This window comes from Porites lutea, chromosome 8, assembly GCF_958299795.1.
Source record: "Porites lutea chromosome 8, jaPorLute2.1, whole genome shotgun sequence".
NCBI classification, from domain to species: domain Eukaryota; kingdom Metazoa; phylum Cnidaria; class Anthozoa; order Scleractinia; family Poritidae; genus Porites; species Porites lutea.
Genome location: NC_133208.1, coordinates 20,796,974 through 20,819,507, shown reverse-complemented (window position 1 = coordinate 20,819,507; position 22,534 = coordinate 20,796,974). Strand labels below are relative to the sequence as shown.

Below are 22,534 nucleotides of genomic sequence, written 5' to 3'. Positions count from 1 at the left end.
ACTGTCCGTCCGCAAAATAACTCAATCAACAGGTATGGCAACCTAAGTGCAACTCGAGGTTATTTTGGCGGGAAATAGCATAGCCACCCGCATCTTGTAAAGCAGAGACAACTAGAGAGTCAATAAAGACGAAAGCGGAAATTGTTTCTGTATCCGTGTTGTCGAAAGTATTAAGCTTAGATTAATTGTCACTTCCACAAATTTGGAATATAGAGCAAGAGAAAGACAGAGAAAAAGAGAAAGTAGGCGGCAGGCTAGCGAAGCTCAACCAGAAAAAGAGTGACAGAGATCTAGAGTCAGAGATAAAAAAAAAAAACCAAACAAACAAAGGAAACATTTTTTGTTGGATGAACAACATGAAAATTTTGTAGCGGCAGTGACAAAATGAGAAATGCTAGCGGCTACCAATACAAGGTGAAAATGAGCGGCAGTGAAAAAAAAGTGAACGAGAACACGTACGACACTTCCTCAAAAAACGTGTAAGTAAGAAGTTTCTGAAAGTTTCACGTTGTAGTCGTGCAAGCCAACGGCAAAGAAATGTACAAAAAAGTGTGCTGCTCCTGCAAAGTTGCTTTTTTGCTAACTAGACCTATTAGGGCCGTTTATACGAGAGATAATAAGCCGCGGCTTATATAAGACGCGAACACCCCGTATAAATGGTATAAAATCTATGTTCACGGCTTATTCAACCCACGGCTAGCTCAAGCCGCGGCTTATCCTGGCCGAGGAGTTTTGGGCTGGGCTTAAGCAAGCCGCGGCTTAGGACGATTGCTGCACATGCTCGCACATGCTCTATTTTCAATTATACACGAGACCTTCATGGCCGAGAGACGCGCGCTGCATTGGCGGGAAAATGACCTGCTTCACGAGAGAGCCGGAAATTTCGTCTATTTTCTCCACCTCATCCATCGCCGGAACATCTCTTTTAATCCACTCGTCTGACTGATCGCTGACGAACTTTTCGACGAGGTTTCCGCACAACTTTCTCAACAGCCTAGCACTAAACTTGACCGAAATGTTAATTTGAAAAGAAAATGACAGTGTAAAATATGGCGATTTTCCTGACCAAAGCCAGTCGTTTCGCTTTTTGGCTCGGTCGCTCGCACCAAAACAAACTACATCATCATTGGACTGGTCTGGCCGCGGACTAAGCCGTGAATCATTTATACCAGCAGTTCGCGTCTTATGTAAGCCGCACTCGTATAAATGGTTCCATTGTTGTTTTTCACCGTTCCCCGGCGTTGCCTTCGCCGCTTAGCATTACACGATTTTATATTTTGTTTGAACAAACTTTAAATAGTATCGAGAGCTTCGCTTTTAGCCTCGGCTAAATCTATATATTATGATTTTTGAATTTCTAAAATTAATTATTCCACATTCAAGAATATTTGTACTCTCATGAGTATTACTCCACGCATAAGTTTTTCCACGCCACATCTCCTATTTGTCGAAACAAAAACTGGTTAACCAATAGAAAAGATGATTAACAATAAACCACCAATAAGATTTGGTATGAAGATCGCGCGTAACAATTAAAAATGTATTACCTTCGGTCGAACCACTTTCAGTTCATCATTGAGCAAAACTACTTTCGGGTTTTCATGTCCAACAATATTCGCCGAATTTGTTGCGTTCTACGTAAAAAGACGATGCAGCCATCTGACACAAAAAAGGGAGAACTGACGAATCGAGGAAAAAGTCTTAACAAAAAAAATGGTGAGAGAAACTAGCGTTTTCAACATCGCTTATCATCGCTGAAATCCTTTGACGAAAATCACTGTTTTAATTATTTGTCGATATGCTTTCCTCCAGGTAGATACGTCGAGCCAAGGAGAAGCTGACTGGGTAATTGTGTTGAACATTTAGGGTGCGTTCGATTGGGAAATCCGGATTAAGATTTTCAAAATCCGTCCTCAGGGTGGATTTCAGTTAAGAAATCCAAATCCGAATTTGTTTTATTTCTCTTTTTGTCGTTCGATTGGGAAATCCGAAAAAGTGATTTGCTAAACTGTTCTCGTGAATAGCGGACTATCTTGTGCTGATTATGCGCTGATTATGCGTACGCATAATTAGCACAAGATAGTCCGATGTTAATCACTCTTGGTGCTTAAAGGGGTCGAATTGATTCCCACGCTTGATTTTCACGCTTAATTGACTTTTGTTATTTATAGAAAATGACTTAATGCGCTTTACGAAAGAAAAGTATATAGATCTATTTAGATCTCATTAATAAAGGTTCGAGACATTTTAATAACTGAGGCATATACACACCACGAATTTACATTGTACCGTGTTTCATCGCGATGTATATGACACCTAATGTACCAGAAAGGATATACCTCGAGTTGCAACCTGCGACAAGAATTGACGTTGAACAATACGAAGACATCGTATGGGAGGCAGCAACTGAAACTGTAGCAGCACAGAGAGTTGGGCAAGAGAACATCCAAGAAGATAGGAGCTTGAGAGGACAGTTGCCACATAAAGCTGAGAATGGCGCGCGAGAAAATTTCTGGGGAGGCAGGCAACATCAGCTCCTTAAATTAGCTGCCGTGGTCGTAACTTTCCTGACTGCTGTTACTGCTCTAGCTATTGTTGTGATAAAGTGGTCTGAATCCACAAATCCGGAGAAAGGTACGTTTAAAACATGACATTTTTGGAGTGTAAACGTAAACGCGACTATCGAGAGAATCTGCCTTGGAGATCCTAATTCCTTTGAGGTAAAATTTCTTTTCTAAGTTTCACCTCTTTTCGAACACTTTAAAACTCTATCTAATATAAAATAGCCAGTGCCGGACTAAACTACCATTTTGAAAGGTGTTAAAATAGGTAGGTTTATTGAAGGTCTACAAGCATGCATACGAGCTTCTGAAGGCGGAAGTCTACAAACATACATATTTTATTGATGCTCCTTAAATAATGCTTTTTTAAAATTCCAATAAATGTATAGATTTTAGAGAATTATATACTCTTATGTTATAGATTAAAGATATAAGTTTTGACAAACTCTCAGTATGTCTTCGTTAATCGTGCAATAGACGACCATCAGAAACACAGACAGGGACGGCAACGAGAAGGAGCAAAAATGATTTATTTGTTCAAAATAACAACTCTGCGGAATACCCCAGCATGCCCAACTTATGATTGCAGTTTCTAATAACTTTTGCCCGCACGCAGTGCACCAAAAATATAAAACACAACGACGAAACATTCGAGATTATTGTCGGCTAATTAATGAATCGTGACCAAGCTGATTTTACCTCAAATCGATTGGAAGACTATAGAGAATTACCCAGCCCAGCTCTGAAGTTCTTTCTTTCTTAAAGCAGTGGTTCTGAGTTGCCTTTTTTGAAAGTTCTCTTTAAGTACATTATCTCAAGCAGTGCTATAAAGGAAGAAACAATATTCGGGAGGCGGGACAAAGACGTTAACGTATCCGCCCTGTTTTGCATTCTTATGTCTTTTGTTTGCTATTTTTATTTTAAAAAGTAAAAATTGTGAAGATTAATGTCGACTAAAAGGCACGCGCCAATTACTTTGGGGAAAGAATTCACTCTAGCAGTCTTGCATCTAGAGACGCTAGGAGTAAGACGCTTATCAACGGGAATTTGCAATTGCAATATCAAATGTTTCGAGCCTCAACTTTGCTTTGGGACAAATTAGAAAATATGGTCTTCCATTTGAGGCGATGCATCTTCTCCTCTTTTTGTCTGCTTAGCTCAATCGTTGAATGTCTATGTAAGATAATTTCATTGAAGCAGAAAATGTGTCAATTTTAAGCGCAGTCTCCCGATAGTCTCGATCTTCCCACTTAGAATAAAGCGTAATACACAACCTGTCCTGACAGCGCATGACAATAATGTCGTTACAAAATTCGCAACAAAGAAAAAAAACGTAAATAAATCGCGATATATCGGGTAATGTCCTTATTTCGTGTTTGTTTGTCTGTTTGAACTTACAGATCTTCCACTCGTCAACTGTGCAACCAACACGCACTTGTGCAATGTCAATGCTGTTTGCCAGAACATAGAGGGTTCTCATATCTGCATCTGCAATTCTGGATATGCTGGGAATGGCAAAATATGCGCTGGTAATTAGATACTGCTTGATATAGCGCTCCTGCTTTTTGTTCTTCCGTGTCATTCTACCTGTCAGTCCGTCCGTTCTTCTGTCTGTCTGTCTTTCCGTCTGTTAGTCTTCCAGTCTGTCAGACTTTAAGTCAGTCATTCAGTCCGACAGTATGCCAGTAAGTCTATCAGTCAGTTTGACACTCAGTCTATCTGTCAGACTATCAATCAATCAGTCAGTATGCCAAACTGTCAGTCAGTCTGTCAGTCTATCATTCTGACGTCCGCCCATCTTTGAGTCTCTCTGGCTATCCATTTGTCCATCTGTCCATCTTCAAAAGTGACGTTTTCGCTGCTGTCGCCCTCGTCGATGCTGAAGCTGCCTAATCTCTCTCTACTCTCCCTAGATATTGACGAGTGTGCAACCAGTAGCCATTCATGTGATGCCAACGCTTATTGTAATAATACCATTGGATCACACAACTGTACCTGTAACTCTGGTTATACCGGAGCGAGTGGGCAAACATGCTCAGGTGAACAAAAACAATAATAATACTTTATTTAAAGTGGAATATACACTTAGCTATATGGATTAGTTTAAAAGAAAACTTCACAAGCTAGTTTACAAATGTGCCACTGCAAATAAAATTAAGAGAACAAAAGATAAAAATGAATAAGACAATATAAAAGCTATTTATATTAAGTTCAGTATCATTCATAAAATACTATGAAAAACTATTTACAAAGTCGATGAAAAGGACGATTCGTAGGTAATAAAATAATGATTCATTTGCTAATACTTTTCTAAACGTTTTAAAGTCGAAAGACGCTCTCAGGACATCAGGCAAGTTATTCCAAAACTTGGGCTCCTCACAAGTCTCATAACGTCAGGAATTAAGTCCAAAGCGCGATGTGTTGACCTTTGGCACTTTTAGAAAGTTCTTTCCTCTGAAGGCAGATGTAGTTTCTCTTGACGATAATAAGTCATTCACACTCTGCGGGTTCGTTTCCTCATTTACGAGTTTACAAACCGAACAGAGGATTTTATGTAATGTTTGCTCCATCAGGAATCTTCTTCCTAAAAGCTTAAGAAGTTCTACATATTGTAGTGTTTATCTTTAAAGACATACCGAACAGCTCTTTCATTTACTTTTTCTAGTTTTTCAGCCGAACTCTTATTACAGAAATGCCAGGTCTGTGCACAGTAATCGAAATGTGGAAAGATAAATGATATGTAAATATTCTTTCTTATATCGAAAGGAAGTATGTTTCTCATGCGCTTTAAAATTGCACCCTGTTGAGATACTTCTCTACAGATATTAGCGACTTGCTTATCGAATTTCAACATATCATCAACAGTTAAACTCAAAGCATTTTTTTGCGCATCGCTATTTGGAATGATATTTATTTTCGCGGCGAAATTCCGGATTAACTTTCCTATAGTTCATTACCATAGCTTGGTATTTAGAGTGGTTTCTTTTTCATTTTTCAATACGTCAAAACTATTCTTTGTTTTTCTCACTCCCTCACTCACTCCCTCGAAATAAAAGACATTGTTGCTTCCTTATCCTTTATACATTGACGAGTGCATAGACATCACCCATAACTGTGATACCCAAGCTTTTTGTAACGATCCCGTGGGTTCTTACAATTGTACTTGTAATCCAGGACACATAGGAAACAGGACAACGTGTGCTGGTTGGTTTTTAGTTCTTTTTTTTTAATTTCTAGGAGATCCCTTTCCCTAACCAGGGAAACATAAGTGAATTCGTAGGGAAGAAGTTGTGGCCTCTTGAAAGTCGAAGCCGTTTCAATACTTCAATAATTTGTCAAATTTATTCGTCTTTAAAGACCAAAAAGATCTAGAGATCTACAAAACCTGCTAGTTTGATCGTATCAGCAGGACGAAAGTATGAAAGGGTTTGGTGAACTAATTAAATCGCAGTCCTCACTCACCTGAACGTTTACTTCCGTTTCAGTGGGTTCCAAACCCTCTAATTACTCACTTCCGCATACTGTCCGAATACCTTTTAACACTGGACCAAAGTCTGTCTCATAAACTATCCGATATGTGACGTTCTACTTAGTTTTCGAGATTGGCGCGAGGCAGCTTTGCACAGTTACAAAACTGACGCCTTTCTTAAAGCTTACTTTTTTCCCGTAAAAGAATCATACACCCACCTCATTCAATACTCTCTTTTTCCCCTCATGTTCCAACATTCCCAATCTTGCACTACAGTTGCTATGCATCTCATTATCCTAAAACAGATTTGTCCAAGTTTTTTTAACCCTCTTGCTGGGTTCGCTATTTTGAACAATCTCATCCATGCATTAATAAAGGGTCTTCTAATAAAATAATTTGATCAAACGATTCCACGCTCAGGGCTTTGACCTTAATAGACTTCTTTCATAATAGCAGCCCGCCATTTATTTATTCTTTCATATCTATATAAATGAGCCTTTCTGGTTTCGTTTGAAAGTAAAAATTCTTTTGTATTTTGCACATGCAAACTAGGTGAGCAAGGCTAATTAGCATAGATATAAATAAAGGATATTACATGGCCTCGCGGAGATACGAAATTTCTCTTCGAGTGTTAAAAAAATATTTCACGAGTGAGGGCAGCGAACTAATTCCAATATTTTACTACTACTACTACTACTACTACTACTACTACTACCACTACCACTACCACTACCACTACCACTACCACTACCACTACCACTACCGCTACCGCTACCGCTACCGCTACCGCTACCGCTACCGCTACCGCTACCGCTACCGCTACCGCTACCGCTACCGCTACCGCTACCGCTACCGCTACCGCTACCGCTACCGCTACCGCTACCGCTACCGCTACCGCTACCGCTACCGCTACCGCTACCGCTACTGCTACTGCTACTACTACTACTACCACTACCACTACCACTACCACTACCGCTACCGCTACTACCGCTACCACTACCACTACCACTACCGCTACTGCTACTGCTACTACTACTACTACTACTACTACTACTACTACTACTACTACTACTACTACTACTACTACTACTACTACTACTACTGCTACTGCTACTGCTACTGCTACTGCTACTGCTACTGCTACTGCTACTGCTACTGCCACTGCCACTGCCACTGCCACTGCCACTGCTGCTACTGCTACTGCTACTGCTACTGCTACTGCTACTGCTACTGCTACTGCTGCTGCTGCTGCTGCTACTGCTACTGCTACTGCTAGTGCTAGTGCTAGTGCTAGTGCTAGTGCTAGTGCTACTGCTACTGCTAGTGCTAGTGCTAGTGCTAGTGCTACTGCTACTGCTACTGCTACTGCTACTGCTAGTGCTACTGCTACTGCTACTGCTACTGCTACTGCTAGTGCTAGTGCTAGTCCTAGTGCTAGTGCTACTGCTACTGCTACTGCTACTGCTACTGCTACTGCTACTGCTACTGCTAGTGCTAGTGCTACTGCTAGTGCTAGTGCTAGTGCTAGTGCTAGTGCTACTGCTACTGCTACTGCTACTGCTACTGCTACTGCTACTGCTAGTGCTACTGCTACTGCTACTGCTACTGCTACTGCTACTGCTGCTTTATGCACTTTTCTTTTAAGTTTTTTTGGAACTATAAAAATACTAACGAAAGAACTGTACATAAGATAAATTGTCATGTAGCCCATGTTTTATTACTTTATTAATTTTAGATGTTGACGAGTGTACAGCCCAGACTGATAATTGTTAAGTTCCTTTTTTTTTTTAATTTCCAGGAAATCCCTTTCCCTAACTAGGAAAACATAAGTGAATTCGTAGGGGAGAAGTTGTGGCCTCTTGAAAGTCGAAGCCGTTTCAATACTTTAGTAATTTGTAAAATTTATTCGTGTTTAAAGACCAAAATGATCTTGAGATCTACAAAACCTGCTAGTTTGATCGTATCAGCAGGACGAAAGTGTATCTCCGCGAGGCCATGTAATATCCTTTATTTATATCTATGTTAATTAGCCTTGCTCACCTAGTTTGCATGTGCAAAATGCAAAAGAATTTTTACTTTCAAACGAAACCAGAAAGGCTCATTTATATAGATATGAAAGAATAAGTAAATGGTGGGCTGCTATTATGAAAGAAGTCTATTAAGGTCAAAGCCCTGAGCGTGGAATCGTTTGATCAAATATTTTATTAGAAGACCTGTTATTAATGCATGGATGAGACAGCGTGTGTTGGCGATTATCAATTTCTGCTCTTTTACAGTTATAAGAGAGTGATCTTGGAAGGACTATCTTTGTAAAAGTCTGGGAGACTGCCTCAAACCCGATGTTACCATGGTGATCTAGGGGAGGGTTACTCCGACTTTTCCACCAACTTGGTCCCAAGGGCTTTTCCTAGGAATTGCCCTGGGGACTGGGAACAAAGTTTGATAATATTTCCGCTCGCTGAAGAGATCTGACGCGTGAATTTAGCGGTATACTTGTACAGTTTAAAGAGGCTCGTTATAACAAAAAGTTTTAATTCTGCTGTGAGCTCAGTTCCTGACGATGTACATAAGTCATACTAGTTTCTGTCTGCTTGAAATTATTTGATGCATTTAGACTTTAGAGCGGTTTTCATTTGAGTGTCGTAAAACCAAAACCAAAGTAATTACTCTGGCCAATCACATAGGACACAGACAATACATTGAACCAATCAAAACTCGAAGTAATTACATGTGGCTGACGCAAAGCGCGGGAAAATCGTGCGAGCGCGTCACAATTGGCTTTGGTTTTACTTCTGATTGGATGAAAAGGTGGCGCGAATCTTTTAAGCCAATCGCATCGTGTAGAAAGTGCAAAACCAATTACTTTTCGACACTCAAATGAAAACCGCTCTAATTAATTTAACTTAGGTCAAGTGGAGTAAATATGTTAACTAGTCAGTATTCAAAGTGCACTTACTTGGATGCAAGAGGAATTTGTTCTTTTAAGTAGTCAAGCACGGATATTGTATTTATGTGAGGTTATGTGGTTTAAACGTGTGCAAGTTAATTAACACCTCCTTCTTTTGCTATAAAACTGCAACATATTTCAAATTCCCAATGCATTGGATTGCATAACTATGGTCAAGTTAACCTTTATTGACTGAGAATCTCCACTGCCAACGCTTCCGTTTAAAATTTATCTTACTATTGTCCCATGTTATCTTGACAACCTTGAGTATATTTTACTTGTTCAATGCAGACACAAATTATTACTTTGTTTTCTTTCAGACTTAGACGAGTGCGCAACTAACACCCATTCTTGTGATGCAAATGCCTATTGTAACAATACAATTGGATATCATAACTGTACCTGTTTTTCTGGGTACAATGGAACTGGTTTACTTTGCAGTAGTGAGTATATGCACTAAACGTGGGTTTCACTATAGAAAGTATTACTAGCTAAGCTGTTATTTGGAATGAGCATTTACCTCGATCCTAGTCAGCATCTTAAACGAAATGCTCAATCATACGTACCGTCACATTCTAAAATAAAAGATCTAGGAGCGGTCTTTGTGGTTGTATGGACATTAAGTGGCCTAGTGGCCTTTACTTTTACAATGGACGCTTAATACTGAACTCAGTAGTATCAGATTCAGAGATTTCGAGAGTACTGAAGTTAATTATAAGGCTCGAACATCATACTACTGCTTGCGAAATTACTTTGGAAAATTGAAAAGGAGACCGAAAATCCAAGAAGGTGGATCAAAAATGGTCGTTATACTGAATTATCGCACATGCGTTACGCCAGGTAGCTTCACCAATTGACGTAACTACCTTAGCGTCAGCCTATTCCCTAGGCGTTCTCGGCTCGGTCAATCCTGGACTCTACCGTGAGCTGTGACGTCACCGAGAGATACACGCCGAGAACTTCAGGGCGGAAAAACGTTCTGCGCAAGCTTCTGCGCATCCCTTATCGCAGGCTCAAGGCGGGCTTTTCTGTGTGTTGACTGTGTTTGTTTGCTGCTGGAGTTCTGAGTGAAATGCACGAGGTGCGAACGTTTGCTCCCTGTAAAGCATTAATTTTTTATTTGACATCTTTGCTCTTTTTTCGTCGCTTGAAAATTACTTTGGATTCAGAACAATCAATGTTAAAGGAAAAGCGGATCATTCCGTCAGTCTGAGGTGGAATAAAAGGTTTTGAACATTTCCAAAGAGGCGAGTATTTTTTCTGATTGTGCATCCGATTAATTTATGAGTTGATTTCGCCGGGTTGAATTAAAATCCGCTTTATTCTGTTATTAGTAGTTACGGTTACTTTTTTTACATGCCCAGATTTATTACCTTCGCAGAACCAGCTTTATAGTTGTCTTCAGTCAAAGAACCATGTTGCTGTTATAACGCATCAGAGAGAACAAACTTGTGCGCTTATTAAACTTTCTCGGAAATAGAAGGCCAGCAAGCCTACTCAAGATCATTTTTCTGTTGCTCAAGTTATAATAGTCAGAGTTTTTTTCATTTTTCATTACACAGTTTTGTTTTCCAGTGCACTGTGAAAGTTTCTGTTCTTTCTGAAGAATAACTTTCTGAACGCAAATTGTCCTTTTCACTCGCTGTGAAGTAGAGAACAACAACTGCTGGCAGTAACTTCAAAACAATTGACTCTTTTCCCGTAAACAATTGCTGCAGCTGGATTTGACTGAGGTGAGCAAAACAAACCCTTATGTGCAATTTTCTGTATTTTCTAATGATCGGCTGAGTTTAATTTGCTTAAACGAAGACCCTCGCATGGACCAGTTAAGCTTATTGAAAATAGCTAAATGGTGAATCATGGCTTGGCTGCCAAGTTGCAACTGATCTTTTGCTTTTAAGATCTTTAGGTAGGTTGTTTTCGTACAGAAAATTCGTTTCGTCATTGTCAGCAAGAAGTTTTTGAAATAATGTAACTTTAACTTAGTTTGAAGGAAATCCTACTTACGCGTAGGTTTTTGACAGATGTTATGCATCAACTTGACAACACAAAGCAAAATTTATATATCTGCGCGAAACGAGTAAGTTTAAAAAACTATAGTTGCTTTGAAACCGATTTTTGGGAAGATTTTACTAGATAAAGATTGACCTTTTTTCTAACCACATATCAACGCAATAACTTCTACATTGAGGATTTTGTTTATAGACCTTTATATTTTAGTGATCTGCGAAACTACAAGTGTCCGATCGAGCGAGGGTTTTAAAATATCAGCTCGAGTGCGACAAAGTTCAGTGACTTCAAACACATTGTGGGCAAGCGTTAATTTTTTTGGGCAAATCACTGTCCGAAGATATGTTGTTTTTGTGTCCACTGTGGAGCTCCGGACCTTATATATCCAGGAACTTCCTTATATGAACACATTTTGTGAATGCATCTTGAAAAACATCGGACCTACGCATGCACATTTCCAGTACAACGCAAGGAAATTAAAGTCGTTAAAGTCCGTTTTACTATGAGGTATTCTTCGAGAAAATTAAGTAACGACAAGGTTATAACCACAGCTTGCAACTTTTGAAGACAAATTGTCTGGTCTTTCCAGGTTATGAGTGGAAACATTTTATTTTTAGGCAATAATATATTTGAAATCCCGCCATTTTTTCAAACCCGGCCAGGGGATCTGGGGAAAAACATTCACGCATGCTCAGTACGTTTTTCCGCCCTGAAGCCGAGAACTCGCCCGCTCTTTCCCAGACTTCGCGCGGACAACGGAGCAAGAGAGAACGCCTAGTGACTAGGCTGCCTTAGCGTGCTTCGAGGCTTCGAATCTGACATTACATTTGATACCTTCATTTTCAAAAGTGTGTGAACTACCTTAGTTTGAGCGCGTATGTAAGTTTTAAAAATTTATTATTCGCTAACATAACAACCGCCGGATTTCAACCTCTAAAACTCAGATCCGATACATAACAGGGCTATTATTCAATCATAGAATTGCTGATAAATACTTGAAATGCTTTCATCACTAGTAAAATAATTGTGTCATCCTCTTTAGACATCAACGAGTGTACAACAGACGCCGATGACTGCGATCCCGATGCAGTTTGCACTGATACCGATGGATCGTTTAATTGCAACTGCCGTTCTGGATACACTGGTAACGGAACGTCATGTACTGGTAAGTATAATTAAGTGTAAATTTTATTGCCTTTTTCATTTTTTAAAAAGTTACACCTTTTAGGAGAAACTTAACAATTTAACTTAACATTTTTTTTACAGTCGTTTTATTTGTCTTTTTGTTATTATAAAGTCAAACCCCACCCCACCCCCCAGCCGCCGTCCCTTCACGAACGCCTGTCTTTTACGGAGAGCCCACTTTTATCCCACCTCTAAACGAAACAATTTTTAACTGACCATTGTTCTGTTCCCTTGGTTTCCGTTATAGGGAGGTTTGACTGTATTTAAGGGAGTTGGCAGAAACATATTATTTCTTGTAGAGCAGTTCTCTTATAATAATTTAAAGTTTTGAGTGCTGATTAATGCAAAGAAGAAACTTACTTGTTTCTTGTAGACCTTGACGAATGTGACACAGGCATAGATTCATGTGATGCCAACGCTTTTTGTAATAACACCATTGGGTCTCACAACTGTACTTGTTATTCTGGCTACACAGGAAATGGAACAACCTGCACTGGTGAATATTCAACTGTTTAGTTTCATAGTTTGACATTCGCACAAGCTAGGTGCCATTGCCCTTTCTAAATGATTTTACAATAATTCTTTGTTTCTGTTTTCTATTTAACAGGATAATTATTTTAGCTTTTAAATAAAGTACCCAACTCTTGTTTTTTGTTGTTGTTGTTGTTTTTTTTTAAGCTTTGGTACTGTTCAATGTTTACTATTCAATGCTAACTATTAATTAATGATGAGATATGGTAACATTAGTGATATAAGTCATTAAAAGTCTTCTTTACTGCACCAAAAAAAAAATATCAAGACGCACCCGCCCAAACGTCTGTTTTATAAGTTGTCTTCCAATTAACTCTATAATAAGTAAGATAATGTTTTCCCTCTCCCGAAAGGTCCGACTAACGCTTTTATCTCTGTATAGACATTAACGAGTGTTCAGACAACGGCGATAACTGTGATGTCAACGCTAATTGTAACAATACTGTGGGTTCTTACAACTGTACTTGTAACCCTGGATACACCGGAAATGGAGCAACATGCACAGGTGAATATTTTGTTTATTTTTCCCTGGATTTAGACTCGGTATGATGTATATCAATTTGTGTATGAAGACTTAAAGAACAATACTAGACTACCGTCTCACATTCATATGAATGATGACATTGAGGATGCAAAAATGTGTCAAATTTTACGTCAGTAACCCTAACGAAATAGTGGGTTGAAATCTACAATGCACACATTTTTGAAGGCCGATTATTAAAACTTTTTATAAGAACTGTTACTCAGTAATTAGAGAGGTCCTAACCCAGACAAAAAGAAGAAAAGAAATAAAAAAGGAAAGAAAGAAAGGAAGAAAGAAAAGAAAAAAGTACTAAAGGCTCGGGAAATTATTAGGATTTGGACAAAACGCACGTGAAATTATTCCCTAATTTCACTCGTCACCATTTGATTACACATACTTATACTACTACATGAGAAATTTCTTCAATTTGATTGGCTTAGAGCAGTGGTATTTCAGCTTAATTTGAAATACCTACATGTGAAAATTACAAACCTTTTGTGGGTAGTAGTATAAACAAATAATAGCATGATTTGTTCGTGATATTTGGCATAAATACCACTCGTGATATTTCAAAATTGTCTCAAATTTCACTCGCCTAACGGCTCGTGGAATTACGCATAACAATTTTGAAATATCACTCGTGGTATTTATGCCAAATATCACTACTAATCATGCTATTACCTATACTAACTGGACAATTTAATAGGACAGTACGCATCATGCCTAAGTAATTGGACAGTGCGCGCCATCACGCGCTCGCTTAAATGGCTTTTTTTCACTACTAGCAAAAAAAAATGGAATTTCTCCTGTTTTGATTTTAAAAAAGGACCTTGTATATCACAAATTTTGTTAAAGTTATGATTAATTGGTAACAGAACTTTGTGTTGTCCAATTCAGTCTGTAATCATACTCGTGATTAAACAAATTTGTTAATCACTCGTATGATTACAGACCGAATTGGACTCCACTCAGTCCTGTCACCATTACTTATAATCTGATGTGAGTTAGTTACACCCTCGAGGCTATAGTACTGGTTTTGTAAGCAATTCTAAATTCTTTATTTGAGGGATTTCTTGAAATTTTCTTTTTAGACATTGACGAGTGTGCAAACAACACCGACAACTGTGATGTCAACGCTTACTGTAACAATACCGTGGGATCCCACAACTGCACCTGTTATGCTGGATACACAGGAAATGGAACGATTTGCATTGGTGCGTAAATTTTATTATCTTGGTTTTCAATGAATAAATAGCTATTTCACTGAAGATAGTTTACCAAAAACTTGTTTACATTGGAATTATGGATTGGCCTTATGACTTTAATTTATTCCAGTTTAGTTACATGGTGTACGACACATCTTTTCAATTGTCTTAATTTGGAAAAGGGAAAAGCGAACAATCTAAGACTCTTTCCCAAAACACCTAGTTCCTTCGCCTCTGAACATTTGGGTTTACTTCACTCGAAATCATATCATAAATTATAAAATGAAAAAGATTCATGTCTGAAAGTAGACATCAATGCTTTGTAATTGTAAAATATAACTGTTAATACGTGAAGAAATATTTTGGCAGAGAAATGCATGGAAGTAATTTATGTTGCAAGAGAAGCCTCAGCAATAACAAAAAATAAAGAACTTCGTCAATCGGGAAAACGTAGGACCCCGCGGAACCTCCGCGTTAACAGTGTGGTGATGGTGTGGTGCCTTCGCCGCTTAGCATTACACGATTTTATATTTTGTTTGAACAAACTTTAAATAGTATCGAGAGCTTCGCTTTTAGCCTCGGCTAAATCTATATATTATGATTTTTGAATTTCTAAAATTAATTATTCCACATTCAAGAATATTTGTACTCTCATGAGTATTACTCCACGCATAAGTTTTTCCACGCCACATCTCCTATTTGTCGAAACAAAAACTGGTTAACCAATAGAAAAGATGATTAACAATAAACCACCAATAAGATTTGGTATGAAGATCGCGCGTAACAATTAAAAATGTATTACCTTCGGTCGAACCACTTTCAGTTCATCATTGAGCAAAACTACTTTCGGGTTTTCATGTCCAACAATATTCGCCGAATTTGTTGCGTTCTACGTAAAAAGACGATGCAGCCATCTGACACAAAAAAGGGAGAACTGACGAATCGAGGAAAAAGTCTTAACAAAAAAAATGGTGAGAGAAACTAGCGTTTTCAACATCGCTTATCATCGCTGAAATCCTTTGACGAAAATCACTGTTTTAATTATTTGTCGATATGCTTTCCTCCAGGTAGATACGTCGAGCCAAGGAGAAGCTGACTGGGTAATTGTGTTGAACATTTAGGGTGCGTTCGATTGGGAAATCCGGATTAAGATTTTCAAAATCCGTCCTCAGGGTGGATTTCAATTAAGAAATCCAAATCCGAATTTGTTTTATTTCTCTTTTTGTCGTTCGATTGGGAAATCCGAAAAAGTGATTTGCTAAACTGTTCTCGTGAATAGCGGACTATCTTGTGCTGATTATGCGCTGATTATGCGTACGCATAATTAGCACAAGATAGTCCGATGTTAATCACTCTTGGTGCTTAAAGGGGTCGAATTGATTCCCACGCTTGATTTTCACGCTTAATTGACTTTTGTTATTTATAGAAAATGACTTAATGCGCTTTACGAAAGAAAAGTATATAGATCTATTTAGATCTCATTAATAAAGGTTCGAGACATTTTAATAACTGAGGCATATACACACCACGAATTTACATTGTACCGTGTTTCATCGCGATGTATATGACACCTAATGTACCAGAAAGGATATACCTCGAGTTGCAACCTGCGACAAGAATTGACGTTGAACAATACGAAGACATCGTATGGGAGGCAGCAACTGAAACTGTAGCAGCACAGAGAGTTGGGCAAGAGAACATCCAAGAAGATAGGAGCTTGAGAGGACAGTTGCCACATAAAGCTGAGAATGGCGCGCGAGAAAATTTCTGGGGAGGCAGGCAACATCAGCTCCTTAAATTAGCTGCCGTGGTCGTAACTTTCCTGACTGCTGTTACTGCTCTAGCTATTGTTGTGATAAAGTGGTCTGAATCCACAAATCCGGAGAAAGGTACGTTTAAAACATGACATTTTTGGAGTGTAAACGTAAACGCGACTATCGAGAGAATCTGCCTTGGAGATCCTAATTCCTTTGAGGTAAAATTTCTTTTCTAAGTTTCACCTCTTTTCGAACACTTTAAAACTCTATCTAATATAAAATAGCCAGTGCCGGACTAAACTACCATTTTGAAAGGTGTTAAAATAGGTAGGTTTATTGAAGGTCTACAAGCATGCATACGAGCTTCTGAAGGCGGAAGTCTACAAACATACATATTTTATTGATGCTCCTTAAATAATGCTTTTTTAAAATTCCAATAAATGTATAGATTTTAGAGAATTATATACTCTTATGTTATAGATTAAAGATATAAGTTTTGACAAACTCTCAGTATGTCTTCGTTAATCGTGCAATAGACGACCATCAGAAACACAGACAGGGACGGCAACGAGAAGGAGCAAAAATGATTTATTTGTTCAAAATAACAACTCTGCGGAATACCCCAGCATGCCCAACTTATGATTGCAGTTTCTAATAACTCTTGCCCGCACGCAGTGCACCAAAAATATAAAACACAACGACGAAACATTCGAGATTATTGTCGGCTAATTAATGAATCGTGACCAAGCTGATTTTACCTCAAATCGATTGGAAGACTATAGAGAATTACCCAGCCCAGCTCTGAAGTTCTTTCTTTCTTAAAGCAGTGGTTCTGAGTTGCCTTTTTTGAAAGTTCTCTTTAAGTACATTATCTCAAGCAGTGCTATAAAGGAAGAAACAATATTCGGGAGGCGGGACAAAGACGTTAACGTATCCGCCCTGTTTTGCATTCTTATGTCTTTTGTTTGCTATTTTTATTTTAAAAAGTAAAAATTGTGAAGATTAATGTCGACTAAAAGGCACGCGCCAATTACTTTGGGGAAAGAATTCACTCTAGCAGTCTTGCATCTAGAGACGCTAGGAGTAAGACGCTTATCAACGGGAATTTGCAATTGCAATATCAAATGTTTCGAGCCTCAACTTTGCTTTGGGACAAATTAGAAAATATGGTCTTCCATTTGAGGCGATGCATCTTCTCCTCTTTTTGTCTGCTTAGCTCAATCGTTGAATGTCTATGTAAGATAATTTCATTGAAGCAGAAAATGTGTCAATTTTAAGCGCAGTCTCCCGATAGTCTCGATCTTCCCACTTAGAATAAAGCGTAATACACAACCTGTCCTGACAGCGCATGACAATAATGTCGTTACAAAATTCGCAACAAAGAAAAAAAACGTAAATAAATCGCGATATATCGGGTAATGTCCTTATTTCGTGTTTGTTTGTCTGTTTGAACTTACAGATCTTCCACTCGTCAACTGTGCAACCAACACGCACTTGTGCAATGTCAATGCTGTTTGCCAGAACATAGAGGGTTCTCATATCTGCATCTGCAATTCTGGATATGCTGGGAATGGCAAAATATGCGCTGGTAATTAGGATTATAAAAATACTCTTTTCATATTATGGCTAAGATACTGCTTGATATAGCGCTCCTGCTTTTTGTTCTTCCGTGTCATTCTACCTGTCAGTCCGTCCGTTCTTCTGTCTGTCTGTCTTTCCGTCTGTTAGTCTTCCAGTCTGTCAGACTTTAAGTCAGTCATTCAGTCCGACAGTATGCCTGTAAGTCTATCAGTCAGTTTGACACTCAGTCTATCTGTCAGACTATCAATCAGTCAGTCAGTATGCCAAACTGTCAGTCAGTCTGTCAGTCTATCATTCTGACGTCCGCCCATCTTTGAGTCTCTCTGGCTATCCATTTGTCCATCTGTCCATCTTTAAAAGTGACGTTTTTGCTGCTGTCGCCCTCGTCGATGCTGAAGCTGCCTAATCTCTCTCTACTCTCCCTAGATATTGACGAGTGTGCAACCAGTAGCCATTCATGTGATGCCAACGCTTATTGTAATAATACCATTGGATCACACAACTGTACCTGTAACTCTGGTTATACGGGAGCGAGTGGGCAAACATGCTCAGGTGAACAAAAACAATAATAATACTTTATTTAAAGTGGAATATACACTTAGCTATATGGATTAGTTTAAAAGAAAACTTCACAAGCTAGTTTACAAATGTGCCACTGCAAATAAAATTAAGAGAACGAAAGATAAAAATGAATAAGACAATATAAAAGCTATTTATATTAAGTTCAGTATCATTCAAAAAATACTATGAAAAACTATTTACAAAGTCGATGAAAAGGACGACTCGTAGGTAATAAAATAATGATTCATTTGCTAATACTTTTCTAAACGTTTTAAAGTCGAAAGACGCTCTCAGGACATCAGGCAAGTTATTCCAAAACTTGGGCTCCTCACAAGTCTCATAACGTCAGGAATTAAGTCCAAAGCGCGATGTGTTGACCTTTGGCACTTTTAGAAAGTTCTTTCCTCTGAAGGCAGATGTAGTTTCTCTTGACGATAATAAGTCATTCACACTCTGCGGGTTCGTTTCCTCATTTACGAGTTTACAAACCGAACAGAGGATTTTATGTAATGTTTGCTCCATCAGGAATCTTCTTCCTAAAAGCTTAAGAAGTTCTACATATTGTAGTGTTTATCTTTAAAGACATACCGAACAGCTCTTTCATTTACTTTTTCTAGTTTTTTAGCCGAACCCTTATTACAGAAATGCCAGGTCTGTGCACAGTAATCGAAATGTGGAAAGATAAATGACATGTAAATATTCTTTCTTATATCGAAAGGAAGTATGTTTCTCATGCGCTTTAAAATTGCACCCTGTTGAGATACTTCTCTACAGATATTAGCGACTTGCTTATCGAATTTCAACATATCATCAACAGTTAAACTCCAAGCATTTTTTTTGCGCATCGCTATTTGGAATGATATTTATTTTCGCGGCGAAATTCCGGATTAACTTTTCTATAGTTCATTACCATAGCTTGGTATTTTAGAGTGGTTTCTTTTTCATTTTTCAATACGTCAAAACTATTCTTTGTTTTTCTCACTCCCTCACTCACTCCCTCGAAATAAAAGACATTGTTGCTTCCTTATCCTTTATACATTGACGAGTGCATAGACATCACCCATAACTGTGATACCCAAGCTTTTTGTAACGATCCCGTGGGTTCTTACAATTGTACTTGTAATCCAGGACACATAGGAAACAGGACAACGTGTGCTGGTTGGTTTTTAGTTCTTTTTAAAGACCTAATTTGTAAAATTTATTCGTGTTTAAAGACCAAAATGATCTTATTTACCACTACCACTACCACTACCACTACCACTACCACTACCACTACCACTACCACTACCACTACCACTACCACTACCGCTACCGCTACCCCTACCGCTACTACTACTACTACCACTGCTACTACCACTACCACTACCACTACCACTACCACTACCACTACCGCTACCGCTACCGCTACTACCGCTACCACTACTACCGCTACCACCACTACTACTACTACTACTACTACTACTACTAATACTACTACTACTACCACTACCACTACCACTACCACTACCACTACCACTACCACTACCACTACCACTACCACTACCACTACCACTACCACTACCACTACCGCTACCACTACCACTACCACTACCACTACCACTGCCACTGCCACTGCCACTACCACTACCACTAACACTACCGCTACCGCTACCGCTACTACCGCTACCACTACTACCGCTACCACTACTACTACTACTACTACTACTACTACTACTGCCACTACCACTACCACTACCACTACCACTAACACTACCGCTACCGCTACCGCTACTACCGCTACCACTACTACCGCTACCACTACTACTACTACTACTACTACTACTACTACTACTACTACTACTACTGCCACTACCACTACCACTACCACTAACACTACCGCTACCGCTACCGCTACTACCGCTACCACTACTACCGCTACCACTACTACTACTACTACTTCTACTACTACTACTACTACTACTACTACTACTACTACTACTACTACTACTACTACTACTGCTACTGCTACTGCTACTGCTACTGCTACTGCTACTGCTACTGCTACTGCTACTGCTACTGCTACTGCTACTGCTACTGCTACTGCTACTGCTACTGCTACTGCTACTGCTACTACTGCTACTGCTACTGCTACTGCTACTGCTACTGCTACTACAACTATTGCTACTGCTACTGCTACTACTACTACTACTTCTACTGCTACTGCTACTGCTACTGCTACTGCTACTACTGCTACTGCTACTGCTACTACTACTGCTACTGCTACTGCTACTGCTACTGCTACTACTGCTACTGCTACTGCTACTGCTACTACTACTACTACTTCTACTGCTACTGCTACTACTACTACTGCTACTGCTACTGCTACTACTGCTACTGCTACTGCTACTGCTACTGCTACTACTGCTACTGCTACTGCTACTGCTACTGCTACTACTACTACTGCTACTGCTACTGCTACTACTACTACTACTGCTACTGCTACTGCTACTGCTACTGCTACTGCTACTGCTTCTACTACTACTACTACTGCTACTGCTACTGCTAAATGACATGTAAATATTCTTTCTTATATCGAAAGGAAGTATGTTTCTCATGCGCTTTAAAATTGCACCCTGTTGAGATACTTCTCTACAGATATTAGCGACTTGCTTATCGAATTTCAACATATCATCAACAGTTAAACTCCAAGCATTTTTTTTGCGCATCGCTATTTGGAATGATATTTATTTTCGCGGCGAAATTCCGGATTAACTTTTCTATAGTTCATTACCATAGCTTGGTATTTTAGAGTGGTTTCTTTTTCATTTTTCAATACGTCAAAACTATTCTTTGTTTTTCTCACTCCCTCACTCACTCCCTCGAAATAAAAGACATTGTTGCTTCCTTATCCTTTATACATTGACGAGTGCATAGACATCACCCATAACTGTGATACCCAAGCTTTTTGTAACGATCCCGTGGGTTCTTACAATTGTACTTGTAATCCAGGACACATAGGAAACAGGACAACGTGTGCTGGTTGGTTTTTAGTTCTTTTTAAAGACCTAATTTGTAAAATTTATTCGTGTTTAAAGACCAAAATGATCTTATTTACCACTACCACTACCACTACCACTACCACTACCACTACCACTACCACTACCACTACCACTACCACTAACACTACCGCTACCGCTACTACCGCTACCACTACTACCGCTACCACTACCACTACTACTACTACTACTACTACTACTACTACTACTACTGCTACTGCTACTGCTACTGCTACTGCTACTGCTACTGCTACTGCTACTGCTACTGCTACTGCTACTGCTACTGCTACTGTTACTGCTACTGCTACTGCTACTACTGCTACTGCTACTGCTACTGCTACTGCTACTGCTACTACTACTACTGCTACTGCTACTGCTACTGCTACTACTGCTACTGCTACTGCTACTGCTACTGCTACTACTACTACTATTGCTACTGCTACTGCTACTGCTACTACTGCTACTGCTACTGCTACTTCTACTGCTACTGCTACTGCTACTGCTACTACTGCTACTGCTACTGCTACTGCTACTGCTACTGCTACTGCTACTGCTACTACTGCTACTGTTACTGCTACTGCTACTGCTACTGCTACTGCTACTACTACTACTGCTACTGCTACTGCTACTGCTAGTGCTACTGCTACTGCTACTGCTACTGCTACTGCTACTACTGCTACTGCTACTGCTACTGCTACTGCTACTGCTACTACTACTACTACTTCTACTGCTACTGCTACTGCTACTGCTACTGCTACTGCTACTGCTACTGCTGCTACTGCTACTGCTACTGCTACTGCTACTGCTACTGCTACTGCTACTGCTACTGCTACTACTACTACTGCTACTGCTACTGCTACTACTACTACTACTTCTACTGCTACTGCTACTGCTACTACTGCTGCTTTATGCACTTTTCTTTTAAGTTTTTTTGGAACTATAAAAATACTAACGAAAGAACTGTACATAAGATAAATTATCATGTAGCCCATGTTTTATTATTTATTTAATTTTAGATGTTGGCGAGTGTACAGCCCAGACTGATAATTGTCAAGTTCCCTTTTTTTTTAATTTCCAGGAAATCCCTTTCCCTAACTAGGAAAACATAAGTGAATTCGTAGGGGAGAAGTTGTGGCCTCTTGAAAGTCGAAGCCGTTTCAATACTTCAG

General features: G+C 39.1%; 3 protein-coding genes across 3 annotated transcripts in view; 2 read left to right on the top strand and 1 right to left on the bottom strand.

Moving 5' to 3' along the window:
- LOC140945339 (uncharacterized) overlaps positions 1-22,534 on the bottom strand; it is a 554,440-nt gene that overhangs the window by 423,934 nt on the left and 107,972 nt on the right. The window lies entirely within an intron of this gene.
- On the top strand, positions 2,304-14,448 carry LOC140946615 (uncharacterized). The gene is made up of 8 exons (XM_073395733.1): positions 2,304-2,634; positions 3,962-4,090; positions 4,475-4,600; positions 9,298-9,420; positions 12,030-12,152; positions 12,546-12,668; positions 13,086-13,208; positions 14,318-14,448. The coding sequence occupies exons 1-8, from the start codon at positions 2,304-2,306 to the stop codon at positions 14,446-14,448; spliced, it is 1,209 nt and encodes a 402-aa protein (XP_073251834.1).
- Positions 15,901-18,338, top strand: LOC140946614 (uncharacterized). Its single transcript, XM_073395732.1, has 3 exons — positions 15,901-16,320; positions 17,648-17,776; positions 18,196-18,338. Exons 1-3 carry the CDS (start codon positions 15,990-15,992, stop codon positions 18,336-18,338), a joined length of 603 nt encoding a protein of 200 aa, XP_073251833.1. The 5' UTR covers positions 15,901-15,989.

What these genes read in the sequence shown, in the direction of transcription:
- LOC140946615 (XM_073395733.1), top strand. Translation starts at nt 2,304, where the DNA reads ATGTATATGACACCTAATGTACCAGAAAGGATATACCTCGAGTTGCAA. An exon ending in AACTGGTTTACTTTGCAGTA is followed by an intron (nt 9,421 to 12,029) that starts GTGAGTATATGC and finishes CATCCTCTTTAG; the next exon opens with ACATCAACGAGTGTACAACA. An exon ending in AAATGGAGCAACATGCACAG is followed by an intron (nt 13,209 to 14,317) that starts GTGAATATTTTG and finishes TTTTCTTTTTAG; the next exon opens with ACATTGACGAGTGTGCAAAC.
- LOC140946614 (XM_073395732.1), top strand. Translation starts at nt 15,990, where the DNA reads ATGTATATGACACCTAATGTACCAGAAAGGATATACCTCGAGTTGCAA. An exon ending in ATCCACAAATCCGGAGAAAG is followed by an intron (nt 16,321 to 17,647) that starts GTACGTTTAAAA and finishes TTGAACTTACAG; the next exon opens with ATCTTCCACTCGTCAACTGT. An exon ending in GAATGGCAAAATATGCGCTG is followed by an intron (nt 17,777 to 18,195) that starts GTAATTAGGATT and finishes TACTCTCCCTAG; the next exon opens with ATATTGACGAGTGTGCAACC.